This window comes from Rhagoletis pomonella, unplaced genomic scaffold (genome assembly GCF_013731165.1).
Source record: "Rhagoletis pomonella isolate Grant_MI unplaced genomic scaffold, Rhpom_1.0 Rhpom_scaffold_01837, whole genome shotgun sequence".
Taxonomy (NCBI): Eukaryota; Metazoa; Arthropoda; class Insecta; order Diptera; family Tephritidae; genus Rhagoletis; species Rhagoletis pomonella.
This window is the reverse complement of record NW_023460391.1, coordinates 6,647-29,998: the sequence shown is the minus strand read 5'-3', so window position 1 is coordinate 29,998 and position 23,352 is coordinate 6,647. Positions and strand designations below refer to the sequence as shown.

General features: G+C 39.4%; 1 protein-coding gene across 1 annotated transcript; it reads right to left on the bottom strand.

Moving 5' to 3' along the window:
• Window positions 1-20,953: 20,953 nt before the first annotated feature.
• On the bottom strand, window positions 20,954-21,500 carry LOC118752781 (cuticle protein 16.5-like). The gene is made up of 2 exons (XM_036487651.1): window positions 21,489-21,500; window positions 20,954-21,415 (listed from the first exon to the last, which is right to left on the bottom strand). The coding sequence occupies exons 1-2, from the start codon at window positions 21,498-21,500 to the stop codon at window positions 20,954-20,956; spliced, it is 474 nt and encodes a 157-aa protein (XP_036343544.1).
• Between the last annotated feature and the right edge of the window lie 1,852 nt (window positions 21,501-23,352).

Here is a 23,352-nt window from a genome sequence, read left to right as displayed (position 1 = left end):
GCGCTATCAGTAAAAAATGTACGCCCAAAAATGCAAGGAAAGCTCAACGTCGAAAAGCAGCAGTCACAACAGCCAGCCAATGCATTCGCTACTCGACTCTCACACCTAATCTCAGAGAGCACTGTTCAACAAGCCGACGTATGCGAGCAGTGGAAACACATTTCCCACTTATTAAGTACCGCCGCCGAAGAAGTAGTCGGATATCAGCGAGCCCGAAAGAACAACTGGTACGATTAGGAATGTCACGAAGCTATGAGTGACCGATATAGCGGCCTGAAGAGGGAAGCGAGACGTATTTGCCGCAATAAGAAGAGAGAGACCGAAAAACGATAGTGCGAAGAGCTTGAAATGCTGGCCGACTGAAAAAACGCCAGAAAAAAGTTTACCAGAGAGTTAGGCGACTTACGGAAGGTCGGTGATAAGGTATATGCATCAAGAAGAATTGAAGAATATGGTCAGATGAACGCATGTCCGACGACTGGAATTCAAGTGTGCTCTGCTCAATCCACAAGAAATGTGACACCGTACTCCGCGCCAATTACAGCGACTTCAAAGCCGCTTTCGACAGCACCAAAAGGAATTTGGTATGGACAATAACATCCGATGAGGTGGCTCTTGGAGTATTCGAGAGAAAGATTTTGTAAAAGATTAACGGGCCTCCACGCGCTGGCGATCGCGAGTACCGCAGATTATAGAACGATTAGCTGTATGAGCTTTACAACGACATGGACATAGTGCAGCGAATTAAAATACAGCAGCTCCGTTGGCTTGGCCATTACGTTTGAATGGACTCCGATGCTCCAGCTCTGGAAGTATTCAACTCGGAACCCGCTCGTGATAGCAAAGGCTCCCACTGCGATGGGAAGACCAAGTGGCTTCAGTGGACAAGAGAAATGAATGAAAAAGAAGAATTTGTGTGACTAGAAAACGAACTTCCACACACTGCACTGCTCAGCCGGCCTAAAGCCGGTTTTGTATGGGTAACAGGGGCAAGAGAGTGCCAGTTTACCTTGCGAAAATCACGGACTAATAATTAAGGAAATCATGCAGATGTGAAGGCCCTCTATATTCTAGAGAAGGGCTTCCGAATTGCTTTCTGCTCCTTATTTTTATACCCGAGCGCACTTGTGCACAAGGGTATTATAACTTTGTTCACATAACGGTTGTTTGTAACAGGCAAAACGAATCGAGATAGATATAGACAAATGTATACATAAATGATCAGAATGAAAATAGAAATCGATTAAGCGGTGACCGTCTGTCTGTCCGTCCGTCCGTCCGTCTGTGTGATGGTATTGAAAATGGGCAAAATCGGACAATAACCACGCCTACCTTCCATATAACGGTAATTTTCAGAAATATGAAAACTGCGATATTTTAGTAACTACTGAAGATTATTCACTCAAAATTGACATTTACAATGATTTTTAGACGAAAAATAAGAATATTATAAATTTTTGAAAAATGGGCGTAGCCACGCCCACTTATGGTTACATGTGTATATCTTGGCAACCGCAGCACCGATTTCTTCCAAACTTGGCACAGTTGTTGGCCTTGGTACAGCATACCAAATGGCTGAAAATTTTTAAAATCGGACAATAACCACGCTCACATCCCATATAACGGTAATTTAGAGAAATACAAAATCTTCGATAAATCAGTAAATATTAAAGCTAATTTATTCAAAATTTATGCTTGCAACAACCCTTTACCAAGAAAGACGTTTATGATAAAATTTTGGAAAATGGGCGTGGCACCGCTCCCTTATGATCATATATATGTATCTCAGTAACCGTTATACCAATTTGTACCAAACTCGGTATGGTTATTGTGCTTGCCACATAAAAGCAAACCGTTGAAAATTATTGAAATCGGACTAAAATTACGGAGCTTTTCATATAACGGTAAATTTCGGGAATGCTTGAAACTTCAATATTTCAGAATTTAAGGAAGCTAATTTACTCAAAATTGATACAGCCCGGCTTACCATGTAGCGGTAGCTTTCGGAAAGGTGAAAAACATATACTTAATATTTGCGCCGGGTATTTAATGTTGGAGTGCAATGGGGTATAGTCGTTGCGCTGGGTATGCAGTAACAGTTGCATGGCTATACTCAATCCCGACTCTTGCGTCCTCGTTCGCGCACTCTGGGCAACGTGAGCAACCCATGTGCGAGATGCGGTAACCAATCCGAGTGGAGCCTTGGGTCACGGCAGAAAGAGAGGGAGCTTCGGTGGGGCCACTCCGACTTATTCGGTTTAAGGGCTCACTGAAGTCTGCAGCGTCTGTTCACCAGTAGGTGCGGCTGCAAGCGGGTGTCTGCTTGGAGCAAGCGGCTCGCTATATAAACGTGTATTTGGTTGCGAAACCACCCCCGTCCCAGCAATGGGTTGTGCGCTGGGCTTGGGACCCGCCACGTAAAAACCACTTCCAGTGAAGAAGCAAGGCAAAGCCTCGGATGAGACCCCCCCCCTTATGATGACGACCACGGCAAACGTTTAAAGGACTACGATTTGAGGGCATGCACCTGGAATGTCCGGACCCTTAATGGGGAAGGTGCCTCTGCCCGGTGGGTTGATGTCCTCGTAAGGACAAAAGCTGACATCGCCGCCATCCAAGAAATGTGTTGGACGGGGCAAGGCAAGCAATGTCTGGGGCCTTGCGACGTCTACTACAGCTGCCATGTAAAGGAGCGCAAATTCGGTGTTGGATTTGTGGTGGGAGAGAGACTCCGTCGCCGAGTACTGTTGTTGACCCCGGTGGACGAGCGTCTAGCCACAATCCGCGTCAAAGCGAGATTCTTCAACATCTCGCTCATCTGCGCCCATGCCCCGACGGAAGAGAAGGATGAGGCATCCAAGCATCTCTTTTATGAGCGCTTGGAGCGCACATATGAGCGCTTGGAGCGCACATACGAGCGCTGCCCCCGTCATGATATCAAAATCGTGCTTGGCGACTTCAATGCCAGGGTGGGCAAGGAAGGGATCTTTGGAACCACCGTCGGAAAATTCAGCCTCCCCGACGAAACGTCCGACAACGGATTGAGGCTGATCGACTTCGCCGGGCCCCGAAACATGGTAGTATGCAGTACTAGGTTCAAGCATAAAAAGATCCATCAAGCTACGTGGCTGTCTCCGGATCGAAAAACGAGAAACCAAATCGATCATGTTGTGATAGACGGAAGGCACGCTTCCAGTGTTTTAGACGTACGCACACTCCGAGGCCCAAACATCGACTCGGACCACTATCTTCTTGCAGCCAAGATACGTACCCGCCTCTGTGCAGCAAAAAATGTGCGCCCAAATATGCAAGGAAAGCTTAACGTCGAAAAGCTGCAATCACAACAGACAGCCAGCGCTTTCACTACTCGACTCTCACACCTGCTCTCAGAGAGCACTCTTCAACAAACCGACATATGCGAGCAGTGGAACCACATTTCCCGCTCATTAAGTACCGCAGCCGAAGAAGTAGTCGGATTTCAGCGAGCCCGAAAGAATAACTGGTACGATGAGGAGTGTCAGGAAGCTGCAGAAAAAAAAGATGCCGCCTACAGGGCCACGCTGCGATCGGGCGCAACGCGCGCTATGTGGGACCGCTATAGGGATCTGAAGAGGGAAGCGAGACGTATTTGCCGCAATAAGAAGAGAGAGGCCGAAATACGTGAGTGCGAAGAGCTTGAAATGTTGGCCAACAGGAAGAATGCCCGAAAATTTTACCAGAGAGTTAGGCGACTTACGGAAGGTTTAAAGACCGGGGCGTACTCCTGTAAGAACAATAATGGCGACCTAGTAACTGATGTCCAGAGCGTACTTAAATTATGGAGGGAACACTTTTCCGCCCTACTAAATGGAAGCAGCACGGAAAGTTGTGGAGAAGAAGAACCCGTGCCCGCAGTCGATGATGACGGAGTCGACGTTCCACCGCCTGGCTATGACGAGGTACGTATAGCAATAACGCGGCTGAAAAACAATAAAGCTGCTGGAGCTGACAGCCTGCCAGCTGAGCTATTCAAGTACGGCGGCGAGGAGTTGATAAGGTGCATGCATCAACTCTTGTGCAGAATATGGTCAGATGAACGCATGCCCGACGACTGGAATTTAAGTGTGCTGTGCCCAATCCACAAGAAAGGTGACCCCGCCATTCGCGCCAACTACCGCGGGATCAGCCTTCTAGGCATAGGTTACAAGGTCTTATCGAGCGTACTGTGTGAAAGACTTAAGCCCACCGTCAATGAACTGATTGGGCCTTATCAGTGTGGCTTTAGACCTGGAAAATCCACCATAGACCAGGTATTCACAATACGCCAAATCTTGGAAAAGACCCGCGAGAAAAGGATCGACACTCACCACCTATTTGTCGACCTTAAAGCCGTCTTTGACAGCACTAAAAGGAGTTGCCTATACGCCGCTATGTCTGAAGTTGGCATCCCCTCAAAACTTATACGGCTGTGAAAAATGACGTTGAGCAATACCACCAGCTCCGTCAGAATTGGGAAAGACCTCTCCGAGCCGTTCGCCACAAAACGGGGTTTCAGACAGGGCGACTCCCTTTCATGTGACTTCTTTAATCTGATGTTGGAGAACATAATAAGAGCTGCAGAACTGAACCGCTCAGGAACAATTTACTACAAGAGCGTGCAATTGCTGGCTTATGCCGATAACATCGACATCATCGGCAACAAAAGCCGCGAAGTCTGTTCTGCCTTTTCCAAGTTGGATAGGGAAGCAAAGCGAATGGGTCTGGTGGTAAACGAGGACAAGACAAAGTAACTCCTGTCATCAAACAAACAGTCAGCACATTCACGCCTTGGCACCCACGTCACTGTTGACAGTTACAATTTCGAGAAAGTAGAGAATTTCGTTTACTTGGGAACCAGCTTTAACACCGATAATAATGTCAGCATTGAAATCCAACGCAGAATCACTCTTGCCAACAAGTGCTACTTTGGACTGAGTAGGCAATTCAGGAGTAAAGTCCTCTCTCGACGTACGAAAGCCACGCTCTATAAGTCATTCACCATGCCCGTGCTGGTATATGGCGCAGAAGCATGGACAATGACAACATCCGATGAGGCGGCTCTTGGAGTGTTTGAGAGAAAGATTTTGCGGAAGATTTACGGGCCTTTACGCGTTGGCGACGGCGAGTACCGCAGACGATGGAACGATGAGCAGTATGAGCTTTACAACGATATGGACATAGTGAATTAAAATACAGCGGCTCCGCTGGCTTGGTCATGTCGTTCGAATGGACACCGACGCTTCAGCTCTGAAAGTATTCAACTCGGAACCCGCTGGTGGTAGCAGAGGAAGAGGGAGGCCCCCACTGCGATGGAAAGATCAGGTGGAGAAGGACTTGGCTTCACTTGGCGTTTCCAATTGGCGTCAGTTGGCACAGAGGAGAAACGACTGGCGTGCTTTGCTGAACTCGGCCAAAATCGCTTAGGCGGTTGCAGCGCCAAAAAAGAAGAAGAAGAAGATTTAATTTTCGGCTCCGCCCGAACTTGGACTTTCTTACTTGTTTACTACTGGGATATGTCATAATACATTAACAAAATCAGTCGCAATTCTTGTATGCAAAACCGAAACCTGTTTTCGACCGACTGCCCAGTCGAGTGTGCGTTCGAGTGGTGGATTGGTTAGTCAGACTGAGCAGCCTAGTGTGTAAGTTTATCGAGTTATCGATTTAGGTCGAGATATATACATTTTTGAGGTATCGAAATTTAGCACAGTTATCGAAATTAGTCGAGTTATCAAATTTTGTTTATTTATCGGATTCTAGCGTTTTTGAAAGGCTGCATAATTTTACATTATTTACTTCTTCAATTTAATTTTATTCGAACGAAATTCAGTTTACCTCCATACATCCATACATAAGTGTGTATGTGTGTGTGTGTGTGTGTGTGTGTGTGTGTGTGTGTGTGCATTAGTTTTGGCAGTTACTTTCAAATATTTATAAAAAAAATACGCATTACATACACACACATTTTATAGGTTATTTCAGACATAGTTACATATTTGCAACTATTTGTATATTATTGTGCCGAAGAAGTAAATAATCAAAGCATACTAATATTTTGGCTTAATGGGAATTCCATGGGCGACGTGTGGCGGCCGCCGGAGGCAATGGCTTGGCTGCTTGATTGATTGGCTCACAGACAGAGCGGCCGAGTGTGATTAGAATATAAATATTTTTTTTAAACATAACTGAAACAGGCAAATATAATACATATCTATGTAAATAGTATGTATGTATATAGGCATTTCATTTGAAGAAAACAACTTTTAGTAAATAAGCAGCAAATACAATCGAAAAATGCGTTGCCCATGCGCAAAGTGCTGCACTTGTGAGTGCGACGCATGCGGCCTGTTGGCCAAAATTGGCAATTATTCTTAGTAGGTTAGTGGTGCTGGAAGCATTAATTGACAATCGGCTGTCATTGCATTGCGGCTATTTGTCGCAATCCAATAAGTGTCGATTGGAATGATTGAAAGTAAAAATGACAAATTCATTTGCAAAATTAAATAATACTATGAAAATGCGAAAGCGTAAGTGCATAGTCAACGGCATTCCTATAAACAAATGGTAGACATTTTTACAAAAAAAAAAAAAAAAAAAAAAAATGCATTTGAGCTAACCAAAGGCACTCAACGCAATTTCCTTTTAATTTTTTGAGCGAAATGTTATTAACATTTTTGCTTTCTATCAATTTCACGCTCGAGTTAAAATGAAGAAAACAAGTTTCGCTATAAAAGCAAATGGTTATCAGGAAATGATAAACACACCGAGCAAGTTAAACAAAGTGGTGCTCGACAACTCAAGGACTACAAGCTGCTGGAAAATGTGCCAAAAAGTGAATATATTGAAAATCCAACAAAAAAATAATTAAACAACGAAATTCATTTACAGCTCCTTACGTTGTGCATCTGCTGTTGCGCTGTAGTTACTACAGTCCTAGCCGCGGTGCCGTTTGCCAGCATACAACTACATCCGGACGCAGAAGTCCTGCCGACAGTTGGCGCTGTAAGCAGCCAATTTATACATAGGATACATAATAAGTTGATAAGTGCACCGGTTGTGGCGCCCATCATCGACGCCAATTCCGCTCCTCTAAGTCCTCTACCTGCGCCCATCGTACCAGTGCCTTCATTACCTATTGTGAGAGCACCACCTTTTAGCGCACTGCCTAGTCCGCCAGCACAATTAGTTCCTGTGGCACAACAAGTAGCACCTTTGGTGGCGCCATTTGTATCTGGTGTACCTCCACAGGCGTTGTCTTTGCGGACTCCAATTGTTGCTGCAGCTTTAGTTGCTACGCCCACTCGTCTGTTAGCACCGTCTGTTCTAACATTTCCACCCACACGCTTTGCAATTACTCAACTCGTTTCAGGTCGGTTACGCTCGCGTTTAAGTTTTAGACGTCGGCCATCAGCAATAGCGATACGTCGTTATCCTTCCGGTTTTGTATTTCCGCGGCTTGGATAAGCCAAATGGGAAAGGACAAGTGTAGTAGATTAGATTGATGAACCGAAGAAAAAACGATGCTAACCTCCGGAATATTAAAAATTGTATCTAGGAAAATCATTTGTATACTCAGTGGATATATTTTTTTTAAATTTTTTAAGAGTATACATAGAATATCTAAAAGTGATTTTTAAACAAAAAAAACAAACCCGACTTCAATTCCCATATGAAAATTTAATTATATCGTTAATTTCTTCACGATCAAATGATCGGAACTAAACCAAATTAATATGGGACCATCTTTGAAGTAACACCTTTCCTTTAAAAAAAATAGTTATAGAAATCGGTTAACGTGGTCTAAAGTTATGTGGTAACATACATAAACAAAAAATAAAAAAATATTCCGACGAATTGATAACATTCTCCTTTTTTTTTAAAGTCGATTAAAAAAAGTCACATTTTATTCATAATTCATTCATGTAAACCGCTAGCTTAGAATGAAAAGTTGCTAAGTACACTTTTTATGAAAACTCATATTTTAATATAGAAAGCAAGAGATATCGAAAATACATCGTTTTGAACAGGATCAAGATACTTGTACTTGTATTTTTTTCATGTTTATATTCAATGAAATGCAAATTTGCTAAGCCCAAAACAGGCACCGAAAATCCGACAAAACCAAAATAATACGAAATCTTTTAATAAAGATCGAATCCTTCTTATTCGCATGGAGTTTTGCTTTGCTTTAAACACGCACAATTTTCTATTCAAAGATTTGCGACATACTTGAAGGAAATTGCTATAAGGAAATTTTTCCTGTCCTGTAAAAATAAAAAAAAGGAACAGTCCAGCGCCTTCGTCTTGGTCTGCGGGGTGTATCAGAGGCATAGCCGCTAAATTTAAATGTAGAACACGTGGTATGGCTAAGAACACATCCAAGTCAAAAAAGAAAGCACACACTAAGAAAAAAAATATCGACAACAAAAGGGATAATAATATCGATAGCAAAATCGATAAAAAGATCTATAACAAAATCGATAAAAATATCGGTAGCAAAATCGATAACAAAATCGATAACAAAATCGATAACAAGATCGATTACAAAATCTTAAAAAAAAAACGATTACAAAATATTTTAACCGATAAAAAAATATAACAAAATAAAAACAAGTATTTTTTGCTTTCCAAAAAAAAAGTTTCGCTGAGTTACAAGCATTTGAAAATTTAAGGGCAAGTGTGGTTTTAGAGAAAAACGCCCGACAATTTTTTTTTCAAATCTTTTTAGTGTTTTCAAAAATCCATATTTTTCAATTCGGTTTTTGGATTAAAGAAGTGCCTTTGATGCTCTATATTTGCATACTTGAAAATTTTAAAAATATAGAAAATTAACAAAACGGCGGCCATTTTTTGAAAAACCAAAAGACTCAATTTTCTCAAAAACATAATTTTTGTTTTTTTTTTTATTGTTTTTGATTCCATATAAAAATTGAGATTTTTTTGCAGTAGGTTTTATGCCCGTTTTACTCACCATACACGAATTGAAATATAACACCGTGCAACAGTCAATTTTACACACGAAAAAATCAATATATTCACAAAACTGGGGGCCAAATATAGTAAAACTGCGTTTTTAGTTTTTCTCTCTGACGTCAGGATTTTTTTAAAGGACTTTAAAATTTTTAGAATAAGATTGAATAAAAAAATTATTCAAAAGATTCGGTGCATTGTAGAAGAACAATATGGGTATCAATTAAAAGAAAAAATTTTGTAGAATAGAAAAAAAGTAAATTTTCAGGTGCACCAGGATGAATAAGTATTGAAAATGTCCTTTTAAAACTTTATCATTGAATATACTTGGAAATTTACAATATTTATTTTTGATAAAAATATATGTCAAGGACTAATATGTTAACTACCACATAGATAAAAAAATTTTACACTTCTCTTAATAAGATAGTGACAGTTACAATATATGTACATAAAAAATGTTTTTCAGTATATTTTTTTTGGTGTATATACAACGAAATTTTTGGGTTTAAGAAAGTATAAGTTTTCTGATAGCCTTTACAACGATACCAATTTTTTAAAAATCGGTTAGTAATTTTTTTGTTTAAAATATTTTTCTTACAAGTGCATTTTTTGCTTTAAAGTGTTTTTTCTCAAATTTTTATAGACGAAGTATACAAATATGCACATCAGTAGAAAGGCGGTTCAATCGCCTTTACAACGATACCAAAATCGGTTAGTAATTTCTTTGTTATTTTTTTTTTTTTGATATTTTGGTATTTTTTCCTTTTAAGTGTTTTTTCTCAAATTTTTAATTACGAAGTATACAAATAGGTATATCAGAATAAAGAAGATTTGATTGCGTTAACAACAACATCAATTTTAAAAAAAATCGGAGAGTAATTTGTTTGTTTAAAATATTTTTATTTTACAAAAAAGGTATTTTTTCCTTTTAAATGTTCTTTCTCAAATTTTTACATATAAAGTATACAAATATGCGTATCAGAAGGGAAGAAGGGGGTGCAATCACGTATACAACGATACCAACTTTTTAAAAATCAGTTCAAAATTGTATGAAATATTAGATTTTTAATTTTTCGAAGACCCGACCTTTGCCCCCTTATAGCACCTTATATTAAGTTTGCAAACAAAAAGTTATAAACCATTTAAATAAGAGCAAAATGCCGTCTACGACTGCATTTTTATTTTTTATTTATTTACATATAATAATAAAAAATAATTTTTTACCAAAGATCCTATTTCGAACTTCGAAGGCCCATACCTCGATTTCGAAGGCTAACTTCGAAAAACGGAGAAATCACTTTCCCCTATGACTCAATCTCTTACAAAAAAAAATTGGTTTCGTCCAAGACGCAGCGCAGTGCTGTACAGTGTAATGATTCTAGTCTTCATTTACGTATGTTTTAACTATCAATATCTTATAAAGAGAAGTGAAATTTTTTTTTATCTAAAACTAATAAGTTAGAAGGACGAAATTCGAGAATGTGGCAGTTTACATATTAGTCCTTGACATATATTTTTTTCAAAAATAAATATTGGAAATTTCCTAGGATATTCAAGGATAAAGTTTTAAAAGAAAAATTTTCAACATTTATTCGTACTGGTGAAACAAAAAATGTAAATTCTACAGAATTTTTCCTTTTAACTGATACCCATGTTGTTAGTCTACATTGCACCAAATACTTTTAAATAATTTTTTTATTCAATCATATTCTGGAAATTTCAAAGTCCTTTAAAAAAAAATCCTGACGTCAGAGAGAAAAATTAAGAACGCAGTTTTACTATATTTGGCTCCTATTTTTGTGAATGTATTGAGTTTTTCGTGTGTTTTTAAAATTTTTGGTTTTTGTCGCACGGTGTAATCAGCCATATATAGTATATATGTACATATATTAGTCCTATAAATGTAATGTTCCCACTTATTTTAGATTCTACAAAATTTAATTAAAACAAATTATTATGGATATAAAATGAAAGATATTTTTAAAAACTTTAATGCACAATTATTTTCGAAAGGGTTGCCGTGTTTTTTTTTTTAATACAAATTTGTAACTTTTTAATTTCAGCGAACTTTTTTTGGTGTGTTTGCACTATGTATTCGCAGTGCATATACACTCCAAATATCTACTCTTTATCCAGGCGTATTTCCAAATAGGGTTACCACCTAATTTTTAATGTGAGATAATATTTACTTAATTGATTAGATATCAAAAGCAAATGGTTTTGGGATATATTATTAACACTTTTACTAAAAGAAAAAAAATATTTAAAAATTAAAAATGAAGCCAAATGATCATTGCTTGATGCGCAAACCTGGAAAACTTTAAAAAATATATGCAATCCGAATAATGCTCGGCCAATCTGTTACTGTATTTCTGAAATGGAGCATATGTTAAAGCTTTCTTAGTTTTGTAGGCTGATTCGAATACCAAGCTATTCCCAAAACTCGAAATCAATAGAAAATTAGTTGATCTTAAAACTAGAAAATCGGAGATTACGTTTCTGAGCTGCAAACCCGCTGTGAAATACTTTAAAATGTACATATGTATAATTTTAAAACTCAAATTGAATAACAAATTCCTATGCGTCCAATTCCCCTGATTTATGTATGTATGTATGTAGCTGGATATTTTCATAATTTTCGATGTTTTTGCAATTATTTTTGCCATTTTATTTTGCAAATTAAATTTTGCTTGAAGGAATTTTACCGGAAATACACTTATACGTATGTATGTATGTACCTGTGTATGTGTGTTAGTATTTGTGCATGTACCTGCATACATACATAAGTGGCAGTGGGAGTGGAATATGCCGGCTAACGAAACAATGTTCCGTTAGAAAAGTTTGCTGCATCTCAGAAATCCCTAGAAAGCTAAAAGTATCCAGGCAATGCACCAAAATTCGTTATTGTACTTTATTGTATGTATTTATGATTTTTTTTTACAATTCTATGTACTGCTGTGTACATATTAAAATTGCAAGCATAAAACGAAAACAAAAATCAAATATTTAAAAAAGGGGGTTGATTGTGAAAGCAATTAAAACGTGTTGACTACGGTTGTGTAGAGCGCAGAAGCTTCTAAAGTAGTAGTAGTACATAGTACCACCCACACACACTCGCACGCTCATTCACATGAGAAGCATCGGTGTGTATAACCAAAAAACTCCTTGCATCCAAAAATTCATGCATTTGGTCTAAATTGAGTGTCTTCCAAAATTCATTTATTCATTCACTGAGATGAATCATGGACCAAAAATGTACTCGTCTACTCGGAGAATAAAACTGACCACAAAAAGGTTGGGTTCTTAGCGAGGACTTCCTCGAGCTTTAAATACTGATTTCGCGAAAGCTATTTTTGAACGTCGGGATATAATAGAACGTAATAGCTAAGAGCGTAGGAGCAGAGAGCGTAAGCGTAAAGACCGTCAAAATATTTACGTTTTCTGCTTAGATAATTTACTTACGTGCTCTAAGGACACGTATTTCGAAATCGAGTCACGATATTAGCAAGGACATGAACGACGCATGCCATTTCGAACTTTCCATGGCTATAAAGATAACATTCCTAATTTCGAACTATTCGTTAAATAAAATACGATAAATATTAGACGAAGAACAAAGAAAGCAAAGAACTGCGAATCCATGCCGCCGGCGGAATAGGTCGCTGAAGAGGATAAGCTTTGCATCAACAAATAAGAAAATAGAGAAGTTGCAGCTTATTTACCTCGTCGACACTAAAGGTTCACCACGCCAATTGAAATAAATATTAAACAGAAAACTTGGAAAATAAAATTGGAACCTATTCCCATTAGTGAAGGTGTTCAGAAGGCGCAACAGCTCAGTTACTTCTGCGATTGTAACTCCTGAATTCAACAGATGAGTGTTTGTGTATACCCAATCTCTCTCTTCATTTGAATAAAAAAAGTAAGTGCGCCTGGGCCACACGGGAGAAGTGAAACTTACGTTACATATCAATTTGGTCTCATAACCAATTTATGTGCATACATATTTATGTACATACATACGTCTGCTTTTGCTTAAGGTTATATTTTTTGTCTTTTTTCTATCTAGACCCCTACCTCTAACCCTGTTCGTTCTAATTACATTTATGTTATTCTGTTTTCCTTTATCTTTATTTTTATCTTTATATTCTTTCGACAACAAAATCGATAGTAACATCCAACAAAATATCGATAACAAAACGGGCAAAAATTTTGTTAACAAAATCGATGACAAATTCGATAAAAATTTCGACAGCGAAATTGATAATGATATTGGTGGCAAAATCGATAACGAAATCGATGAAAATGTCGATAACAAAATCGATGAAAAACTATAAATAATCGATAGTAAAATCTATAACAATATCAATAACAAAATCGACAAAAATTTCTATAACAAATTCGGTAAAAAGTCTATAGCAAAATCGATAAAAATTTCTATAACAAACTCGATAAAAATATCTATAGTAAAATCGATAACAATATCGATAACAAAACCTGTAACAATATCGATAACAAAATCTATAACAATATCGATTACAAAATCGTTAAAAATATCGATAACACAACCGATAAAAATATCGATTATTATATCGATAAGTCCCGATAGTCCCGAAAATCTCTAAAAACCTGAAATAGTTCCCAGATGGAGTCTCTGTGTCTCTATCTATATCCTTTTTCTCTATAAATACCTTTATTTTAATCTTTCTTCCTCTATCTTCATCTTTACTTTTATCTTATTATTTATATTTATCTTTGTTTTTACTCTTATGTTTATCATTTTCTCCTTCACCTTTGCCCTTATATAAGTAAAGAGCTTAAATTTACCTTGGTCTTCATTTTTGCCTTTATCTTTACGCATCTTTGTTTTTGTTTCAATTTTTATTTTTATATTTCTTTCATTCTTGTCTTGGTCTTTTTCTTCTTGTTTTTCTTTAACCTTTTATTGGCAAGTTTTTGTTAAATTTATACCATATGCATACACTCGAGAAGCACTTGTTTCAGTCCCACTCATTTCCGAGTGCAACTTCCTTGTGCAATTTCCGTTGAATTTGCCAATTTACTCCCAACCAACCAACCGCCGCTAAAGAAGTTTCACTTCAAAAATATCGTATAAAACTGCACTTACCAATAATTTTGTCTTTAAAGGTCTATAGTTAAATTTAATGGCACATTTTTTTGCGGAACATTTTAGACCACTATTTCTTAAGACTGGTTTTCACTACGTCATAATTTGACGCCAAACTTTGGCGACATATTTTGACACAACTTTATCTCTTTTATCCATACCTTGACTGATGATATTATAGGCCAAAAACAGATATATAGCCGATTTAGCAGCGCATGTGCACGGCTAAAGACCAATCCGGATCCAAATCCATCAATAAACCGCCGTTTAATCCCATTTGACAATGTGTTTTCACTTATTTGACGACAAATGCCACTGAATTTGACATAGTGAAAATCAGCCTTTACGCGTGTGAGTCATGTTGACCCTTGTCTGGATCAAATCTGCTATGGTGTCAAATAAAAGAGCTTGACTAAATATTTGAGAGTTCAAAAAGCAAAGCGGAAAGCATTGTCCGGGGGATGCGTCAGCCTAGAGGCTGAGCATGATTTGAAGTGCCTTCAACTTATTGCTTAAGTACTGCTTAAGTTTTGTTAAATGACTCTTAAGAAGAGCATATATGCAAAAACCGCAAATTTTTTCACATGCAGCAGTGCCCATACATACATATACATATGTGCTCCCTTCTTTATGCGCTCTCATCGAGGTTGTTGCATGCATTTAGACGCCAGGTGTTAGCAGTCGCCCAAACAAAGTCGCTTATACAAAATGGCGGCCAAAACAAAATGGCGTTTTAATCGACATACATTAAAACTAAGCTGACGAATCTAAATTGACAAAGTGCTTTGTTTTATTAGATACCTAGATTTACATTATAATATATGGACTGTCTAAATTCTCTGATCCGCCATTTCGTTTTCTTAAATGCACTAGGCCATCTTTCATTTGGAATTTCATCATAGCTTACTGTATTCTATGCACTAGCCTTTTTTTTTTCATTTGGTATCCATTTTGAGGGGATTGGAAAAAATATGTAATCGCCATTTTTGGTAGCGGCCATCTTGGATTTACTAAACTAGAACTAAAAGTGTGTACCAACTTTGAGATTAATAGGTCAAATTTCATTTAGGGCCAAATTCACAGTGCGTAGTTAACTCAGATTCGTCAGTTAACTACAGATTTTCAGTACAAAAATCAATAAGAAATAGTGGATTAAAATGTTCCATTAAATTTTACTATTGACCCTTAAAGACAAGATTAATGGTAAATACAGTTTAATACGAGGTTTTTAAATAATTTAGCCCAACTTGGATCCAAATTCGGAAAACTTCAAAACACTCTAAACAAACTTGTGACGTTTATGGTTGAAGCGGCAGCTGTTCCAATATCCTATAGTTCTTCCTCTTTCACCTCAACGACAAGATAGGCTAGAAAGGAACCTTTATCACCACTGTCGAAAACGGCAACCTTCAAGGCCAAAGTTTTTAACAGAGGCTGGGCGAGAACATCGGTGCTTGAGGCGTGGTAGCTTTCAGCAGAGGGTTCCATCAAAAGGTAAGATTCATCACCTGTGGTTATTGTGTTAGACTAAATAAATAAACGACATTGCTGTGTTTAAATCAGAAAACTTATATACTCGTAAATATGTATTCAATCGTAATGGCCCATGATCTGAACAGCGTTTGGTACACTCCACTTTGAAATCCCTTTCAATGAAAAACTTCAGCAAGCCTCCGCTGGCGTCACTGAGCGGTGTCAACCACCGTTTAGTGATCACGTTAGGAAAATTAATGAGTACACCGCGGCCGTGACGAATGTCTTGTGGAACAAACGGGAAGACTGTGAGACCACAAGATTATTATGGCCGCAGCGGATTAGGAAAAAGACAAGGGACATACTGAAACTCAATCGATCTGCAGTAAGAGCCCTTACCGGCGTCATCACAGAACACTGGGCTATAGCACCAATGCCCCAACGATAGCGAATACCAACGAGTACTCTCTGCAGAGGCTGCCATGGTGAGGATGAGGAAGAGTCAATTGACCACTATCTGTGTCAATGTCCAGGTTGTCCAGGATGTCCAGGCGACTTGGGTTCACGCTTCTGCAACAGTCTGGGCGAAGTAGTAGAGGTGGAACTGTTGGATCTCATCGGCTTCATCAGAGATAGTAATTGGTTCAGTAAAATAATGACTTAAAGCTACTTTTTCGATATATGTAGGTACGTGTCTCCTTCTCACACTCACTAAAAGAGGGCACTCACAATGGGCAATGCTGTCTCCGGGAGCATTTGCTAACACCACAAACGGTTTAAAGACTATTATTTAAGACCGTGCACTTGAAATGAGCGGTACATTAATGGAGAAATTATCTGAACCCCGGGCGGTTGATATCCCGGTAAGAGTCCAGGCAGACATCACCGCTACCGAAAAACAAAAACAAAATGCGGGGAACCAGCAAGATAAGGAGCTTCAACAGCTGCTATGCAAACGAGCGCAAATTCGGTGTTGAATATATGGTGGAAATGAGACTGTGTAGCCTTGTACGCGAAGCATAGACCTCACTGACTGAGCGATGAAACGATGAAGAGCATTTTATGAGCAACTGGACCACACTTATAAGCACTACTTCCGGCACTACTTTAATGTCAAGGCTGTAGTCTGCTGGCATATATCCCCACTAAAAAGTGGCCAGTGTTGACCCCGCAAACCAGCCTAAGTCGAAGTGCTCCGAGAAATGAAGATCCTTGCACCTCTCATTACCCAAGAAGGTCCAGATGTGTCTAGCTACACTATAAGTTGGTTCTTAAGCCCATTTATTATCTCCCAACTCAATGTACTAGGCCACAATTTACAAGATGCTTACGGTGCTACCGCATTGTAGGAGGTATTGAACGTCGTAAGGGAAGTGTCTACCCACTAAATCGCCTGCTTCGCATATTTTCCTATTCGAAGATTTATCCAAGGACGTTCACCGAAATGTGACACTATTGGACGAACTACTGCTGTATACACCTAGTGTACTATCTTTGGTTTAATTTCCTGCACGAGGATTAGGTAGGTATGTAGATTTGGCTGTCACTGCTACGCAGGGACACACATAGGTAAAAAGTTGAAGGCCCGTAGTGATACCACGATTACGAGTTCTCACTCCCCCTTGCTAAACCATTTTGAATCCTTGACAAACCTCGTCAGGCACCTTGGGCTTAAAGCTTCCAATTTGCAAGGTCACTAAAGAATGGAGACTCCAGAAAGCGCAATCTGCTTCTCAATAATGTCGGGCAGTTACAGAGACAGAGGAGAACTGTCTCCTCCTGCTGCTAGTTCATGCAACTTCTGTAGTATCTATGGTAAGGCACTCTGAGCCGTTCTGCGTGTCTACCTATAAGGCAGTTGCCTGTTGGAGCACCAATTGTGTGAGATATATCCTCTCTCTTTAGAGAGTATAAGCTTCGAACCCTTTTTCGATCCCACCTAGGCGTAGTTTGCGTAGAAATTCGAAACGTCGTAGTTTGCATCAATTTCTCGCTCGCGCGAGCATAGATAAATTCTCTCAAAAGCAGCTTGCAAGAGGCGAACGGCATTCCAATGCGTTCTTTGTCCGGAAAAATCTGTTTGGTCATCACCTCCCCCCTCTCAAGTTCGTCCACAATACAGTTACCCTCTATGTCCCTATAACCGGGAACCCAAATGAGGTATAGAGTGTTCTGCTTAGCCATCTCTAGCAGAGATCGGCGGCAGTCGAGCACAATTTTTGACTTAATTGTGATGGAACTCACAGCATTAATTGCTGTCTGGCTGTCACTAAAGATGAACAGCTCCTTACCTTTTAAAACAGTACGAAGTTTGTTTATAGCCTGCATTATAGCTGAGATCTCAGCCTGGAAGACACTACTGTAGTTCGGTAGTCGAAATGAACGGATCAAGACAGGGATGCCTTGCTCAAGACCGGCCACTATTTTATAATTCCAAAAAGGGGAATCGGTCTAACCACCGCTGTGACGATCCAGCAACATATTCACGGGCTCAACCCCCATTTCTTACCAATGGCCCTCTTGCACGAATATAAGGCTACAGTCGCCTTCTCATAACGCTGGACTATGTTCTCCTTCCAGCCCTAAGAATTTTGCTTTATTCGCAAATTTCAATTTCTCCGAATTGACGCAAAGTACACAGAGCGTGGACCATCTTGATACATCGCGAAGTGCCCACTGCCACAATTCGCACAGAATTTGCGAAAATTTCCCTCTATACGCGATGGCTATGTCATCCGCATAAGCGACAACCTTGGCATTTCCCCATTTCGTCTCTCACAAGAGATAGGTTCACGGCTGAATTCTTAAGGATTGGCGAGAGTCCGCCACCCTGCGGTTGTGCCCCTTGTCACATACCTTGAAGCCGAATTCTCACCGACCTTTTCAGTGATCACACTGCACAAAAGTATTTGCCTTACAAACTCCACCAGAGAATGGTCAACCTCTAGTCCCTTCAAGGCCTGTATTATGGCCTCTGAATTTATATGATTAAAAGCACCCTCAATGTCGAGAAAGGCTACAAGCCAATAGTCCTTGTAACTGTAGAACTTTAAAGGAATAAAGGCTAATAGGTATGAGATCCTTCAAACTTGTATGTGAGGCCTTAGCGGCTTTAGCGATAAACACAACGGAGACGGATTCATTGTCGAACTTACAGAGGTTTCAAGTGTCACAGCCAGTTGCGCGGGTATAATCCCACCCGCCATTCGTATGGGCGAACCTTTCATAGCGTATCTTGTAACAAATGCTCTCCCCCATCTCCGCATGTATACAATAGTCTTCGTCCCTAGCAGGAGTCGAATCAATTCCATCAAAGGTGCCGGAAATCCTAATTGCAGTAAGAATTTGACAATAATAATAATATTAAGGTAACACTTTTACCAAGTGTTTGGCTTTCATGAGAAGCTTTTTCAAAGCAGAAATACACTCGGAGGTTTGCCATTACTCGGACCAGAGATAGAACCCAGACTCAGTGGGGTGGTATTATCAATAGCTTCTGATAAATACTTTATTTATGGAACCTTAAAACCTTGAGGCTGGCCCTTAAAGGCTAAAACTTTATCTATGTTATATGACGATACAGTGGAATGTTGCCTGAATGGCATCGCCTAGAAAATAGGCCTGATGGCACTCTGATAGCTTAATGGGCTCTATCTTTTGACGGATAATGAGTAGCCTGTCAGAGAGTATTGTTGTCAGATGTCGCAGGCTAATATGTATGTCGAAAACCATATAGTTTCAGGAAAGACGAGCAGTCTCTTCTTGAAATCATATCCATTTTGGCCTTGGTCCGTTCTTTGAGAATGTAGGCCAGATTTAAACTACCCTTATCCTTATGTAGATAACTGTTAGTAATGGACATTAAATATGCTTCTTAATGCCCGCCGAGAACGGTACCATCTAAACCCGGTGACTTATATGGTTCAACGGCCTTGATGGCCCATTCGACGGGGGTTGGGTTTAAGATGTTGTCCGGGATTATGGATAAATGAATGGAAGAACCGACCGTACATACCACCTATCGTGGTTGGCTGGCTGGTTGCAGTGCTAACCCAGTTATCACTCAGGAATCAAATTGCGCCATTTTGGTGCACTTCTCGCAGACAAAGATATTTTATGCTACCTTAGGCTACCTGTCAGAACATTGTTTCAGTTTAGTCAAACCATTTAGAACCGCTTATAAATTTGTGTATGTCGCCTATTTTAGCACTAGATAAATCCGCTAGCTGCTTCATTATGGGTTTTTCCCGAAAGTTTTATGTCATAAATAAGCCACACCTGAGCATTCGCACAGGAAATGAAATACTGTTTTTTCGCTGTGATCCAAGCCGCAGCAATGCCGCATATTCTGTTATATGGTAAACCTATTCTACAAGCATTTTTTCCTAGCGGCCAATGACCGCTATGATAGTCCCTGTAATTCTAAATACTTCCACCCTTAGCTTACTTAGCAGCTCCGCTGTTGTTTTCCTGCTAAAGTCAGGCCAAAGCTCTCGGCTACCTTGCAAGTCTGAATCTCTGACCATCTTCTCTTTGCCAGTTCCCGAAGGTGCATGTGGTTTTCTGTTTTTATTTGTCTGAGGGGATAACCCAGTATCACCACTGCAGATTCATCCAAACTAGATGTCGCCTTGTCTCGCTGCCTTCTATGTTCCAATGGCCGGGAACCCAGACATGAGAGATATACATTGACTGAGACGCCGAGCGTATCTCCAGTTTGCATTCTTTGGCTATCGTGGACTTGAGTAAATAACCGCTCTTTCTCTCCTGATATCACTCTTCTTTAGTATTCTACAGACTTCACAGAACAGAACCCGGAACTTCTAAAATATGCTAGCATGGTTTGCCAGTCGAAAGGACCGATTGACACCAAGTTCCTCGGAATATACTCCTGTCCCTACAACGCAGTCCATCTTGGACCCGTCAGTGTATATACAGATGGCTTCCTTATCGGCAGCTTGGCCCCTTCTCCATTCCCTTCTGGATGGAAACCGCAGCTGTACATTCAAGCCAAAATCGAGGCTTGATACTCCCTAGAAGTTGTGTGCTCTAACAGTTGATCGCGGGATGATGGCCAGCCACCATTTGATTTCTGAACGTGGAATGACCAAGGTTTTCAAAAGGATATTCCACAAAAATGAACACAAGCAGTCAAGCACTGAAAAAGTCCTCTTCTGCGTTGTAAAGACTAACTGGAAAATGACTTGGATTCACTTTCACTAAATAAAAATTACTGTAGCGTATGGGATAGTCAAAGAAATACAACGATTTCAAGTAAACAACAACAATCTCTTTTATTCTAGTAATTCTCTTAATCGCTTAAAAACTATCACAGTGCTTTGAATTTCGAAAGTTCGTCATTTACCAAACAACTGGAGCACCAGCTGCAGCGTAACGCAGAGTTGGTGCATATGCGGGCGCGTAGGAGAAAGCAGCTGGAGCAGCATAAGCGGCGGTCGCCAAAGGAGCTGAATAAGCAAATGGACCGGCTGCGTAACGGGCCACAAGTGGAGCAGGAGCGGCAGCATAGCGGGCAGCGACTAGAGGTGCAGTAGCGGCAGCATAACGGGCGGCAATCAAAGGTGCAGGAGCAGCAAGAGGGCCGATTGGCGCCGCCAACGCGGCAGGAGCGACCGGTGCTACTGCTGCAATGGGAGCCCGAGCTACAACTGGCGCAAAGGCGATGCCATTATGATTGCGTGCCACTACTTGACTACTGGTGGCGGTGATGATAGGCGCTGGAGCAGCAACGGCCAAGGGAGCAGCAGCTAGTATATGCGGTTTGGCAGCAACGCAAGCGATGGCGGCAAAGATGACAATAGCCTGGAAGAATGTATTATAAAAGCACAATAAATTGTTATGATTTTATTTCTTGAGTTCAACGAGGATCACTTACGTATTTGAACATTTTGATTTGGATTATTTGAGTTCTTGGTTTTTTAACTGCTCGAGCTTGTGACCACGTTGAGTGTGTAAATGTTTTTGATGTCTGTTTTCGTTCAACTCAACATTTTTATAGTAAACATTTTGGTAAGCAGCAAAATTTTGTTTCTCTATGTCTACTTACAAGTCCAAGGCCTCCAATAGTACAAAAGTCTTTTGTCCATGACAAAGTTTTAGTTACCACGCACGCATTTAACACTTTACATATGTACATACATATGCGTACGGGTTATTTGTGTTTTCCCTAAAATATTTTGGAGCCCTGTGCGCCTATTTAATATGCAACAGCAATACCCGGCGCATTACAAGTATAAATACATACATATGTACACACTACATACTATGTATGTTTATGGAGTTGTATTATTTCAGCAAATAACTTCCATAGGTTCATCGTCAAAGAGGTGTTAAGCGCGACTCAATAGCTATTACTTTTTATTTAAATTATTGTCTTTTTGACATTGACCATGTAATTTGGGTATTTTGTAGCGAATGCCAAATTACGCTTTGAAATAAAATATTCTTCTTCATCTTCTTATGTAGCACCGTAACCGCCCATGGCAAGGGTTTCCCAACCTGGGGTTCGCAAACAAAAATAATCCGTATCGTTAAAGTCGAGGTTTTTGAACAGCTATTCAGGAAAACTACTAAGCGGATTTGGGCGAGTTTTTTCAGTATAATCTTTATCGATAGGGATATTATCTTTAGTGCTTAAAATTTCTATAGGGTTGCCACCTGTCTAAAAAAGTTATAATATCCGCACAAAAAATGAGGTGCCAAATGGAAGGACTTAATGTTCAATAATGTACCACGTTTTGAATAGGGTTGCCATCTTTCTGCAAGTTAAAAGATCTTCACCGCTTGTTGGAGTAAAAACTGAGGTACCAAGTGAAAGGATATGGTCTCCGGATGCGGAATAAGCTTTTATAATTTTTTTTTTAGTGGGGTTGTCACCTATTTAAAACTTACTACCTTACATATAATACGTAAAGGTATTTTCTGTTAATAACAGTGCATTTAATTAAACAAAATGAGGTGTCAAATGAAAGGGCTTGACATTCACAATTTATTACTTTTTGAGTAGGGTTGCCACCTGTTTAAAAATTGTAAGAGCCGCACCGTTTTTTCGAAGAGGGCTGCCACTTTTTCGAAAAACTATATGTGGGCTGTTCGTTGAATTAAAAAATTAGGTACCAAGTAAAAGGGTTTGGTCTCGGAATGTGCAAAAAACCTCAATATATTTTAGTAGGATTACCAACTATTTAAAAATAAGTAGACATGTTTTGTTAATCAGATGTCAAGCGAAGCCTCGTCCATACGAGACCGGCTAATAAAATTATAAATTACTAATATAAAATAAAATGTTTAGCCCTAAGCTATTGTAGCCCATTACATGCTTCAGGCACCGGGACCTCGCAGAGCATGGGAACTGATCCTAGATATAAACGCATGCGCTTAAATATAGTTGGCTGAAATAGGCAAATAATAAAATAACTCGTGTTGAAATGATTTTGACAGACACGGGAAAAATCTTTCAGTTAAACACCACAGCAAAGGGTTAAAAGTTATTCATTCCTTGACATTATATATCCTGTTTATACCTACGCAGGAACCGCATTAATAAAAAAAACCGATTTGACTCAACACATATCTGATGAAACCGTATTAAAAAGTAAACTAAATCTGCGGTTTGTATACGAAATTTTTTTGATAATAAATTGAACGGTTCACCGAAATGGAAGCGAACAGTAATTCGAATTTATTATAATAATAATTCTAATTTAAAACGGGCTGTATAATGAAAACCAGCCTATTTT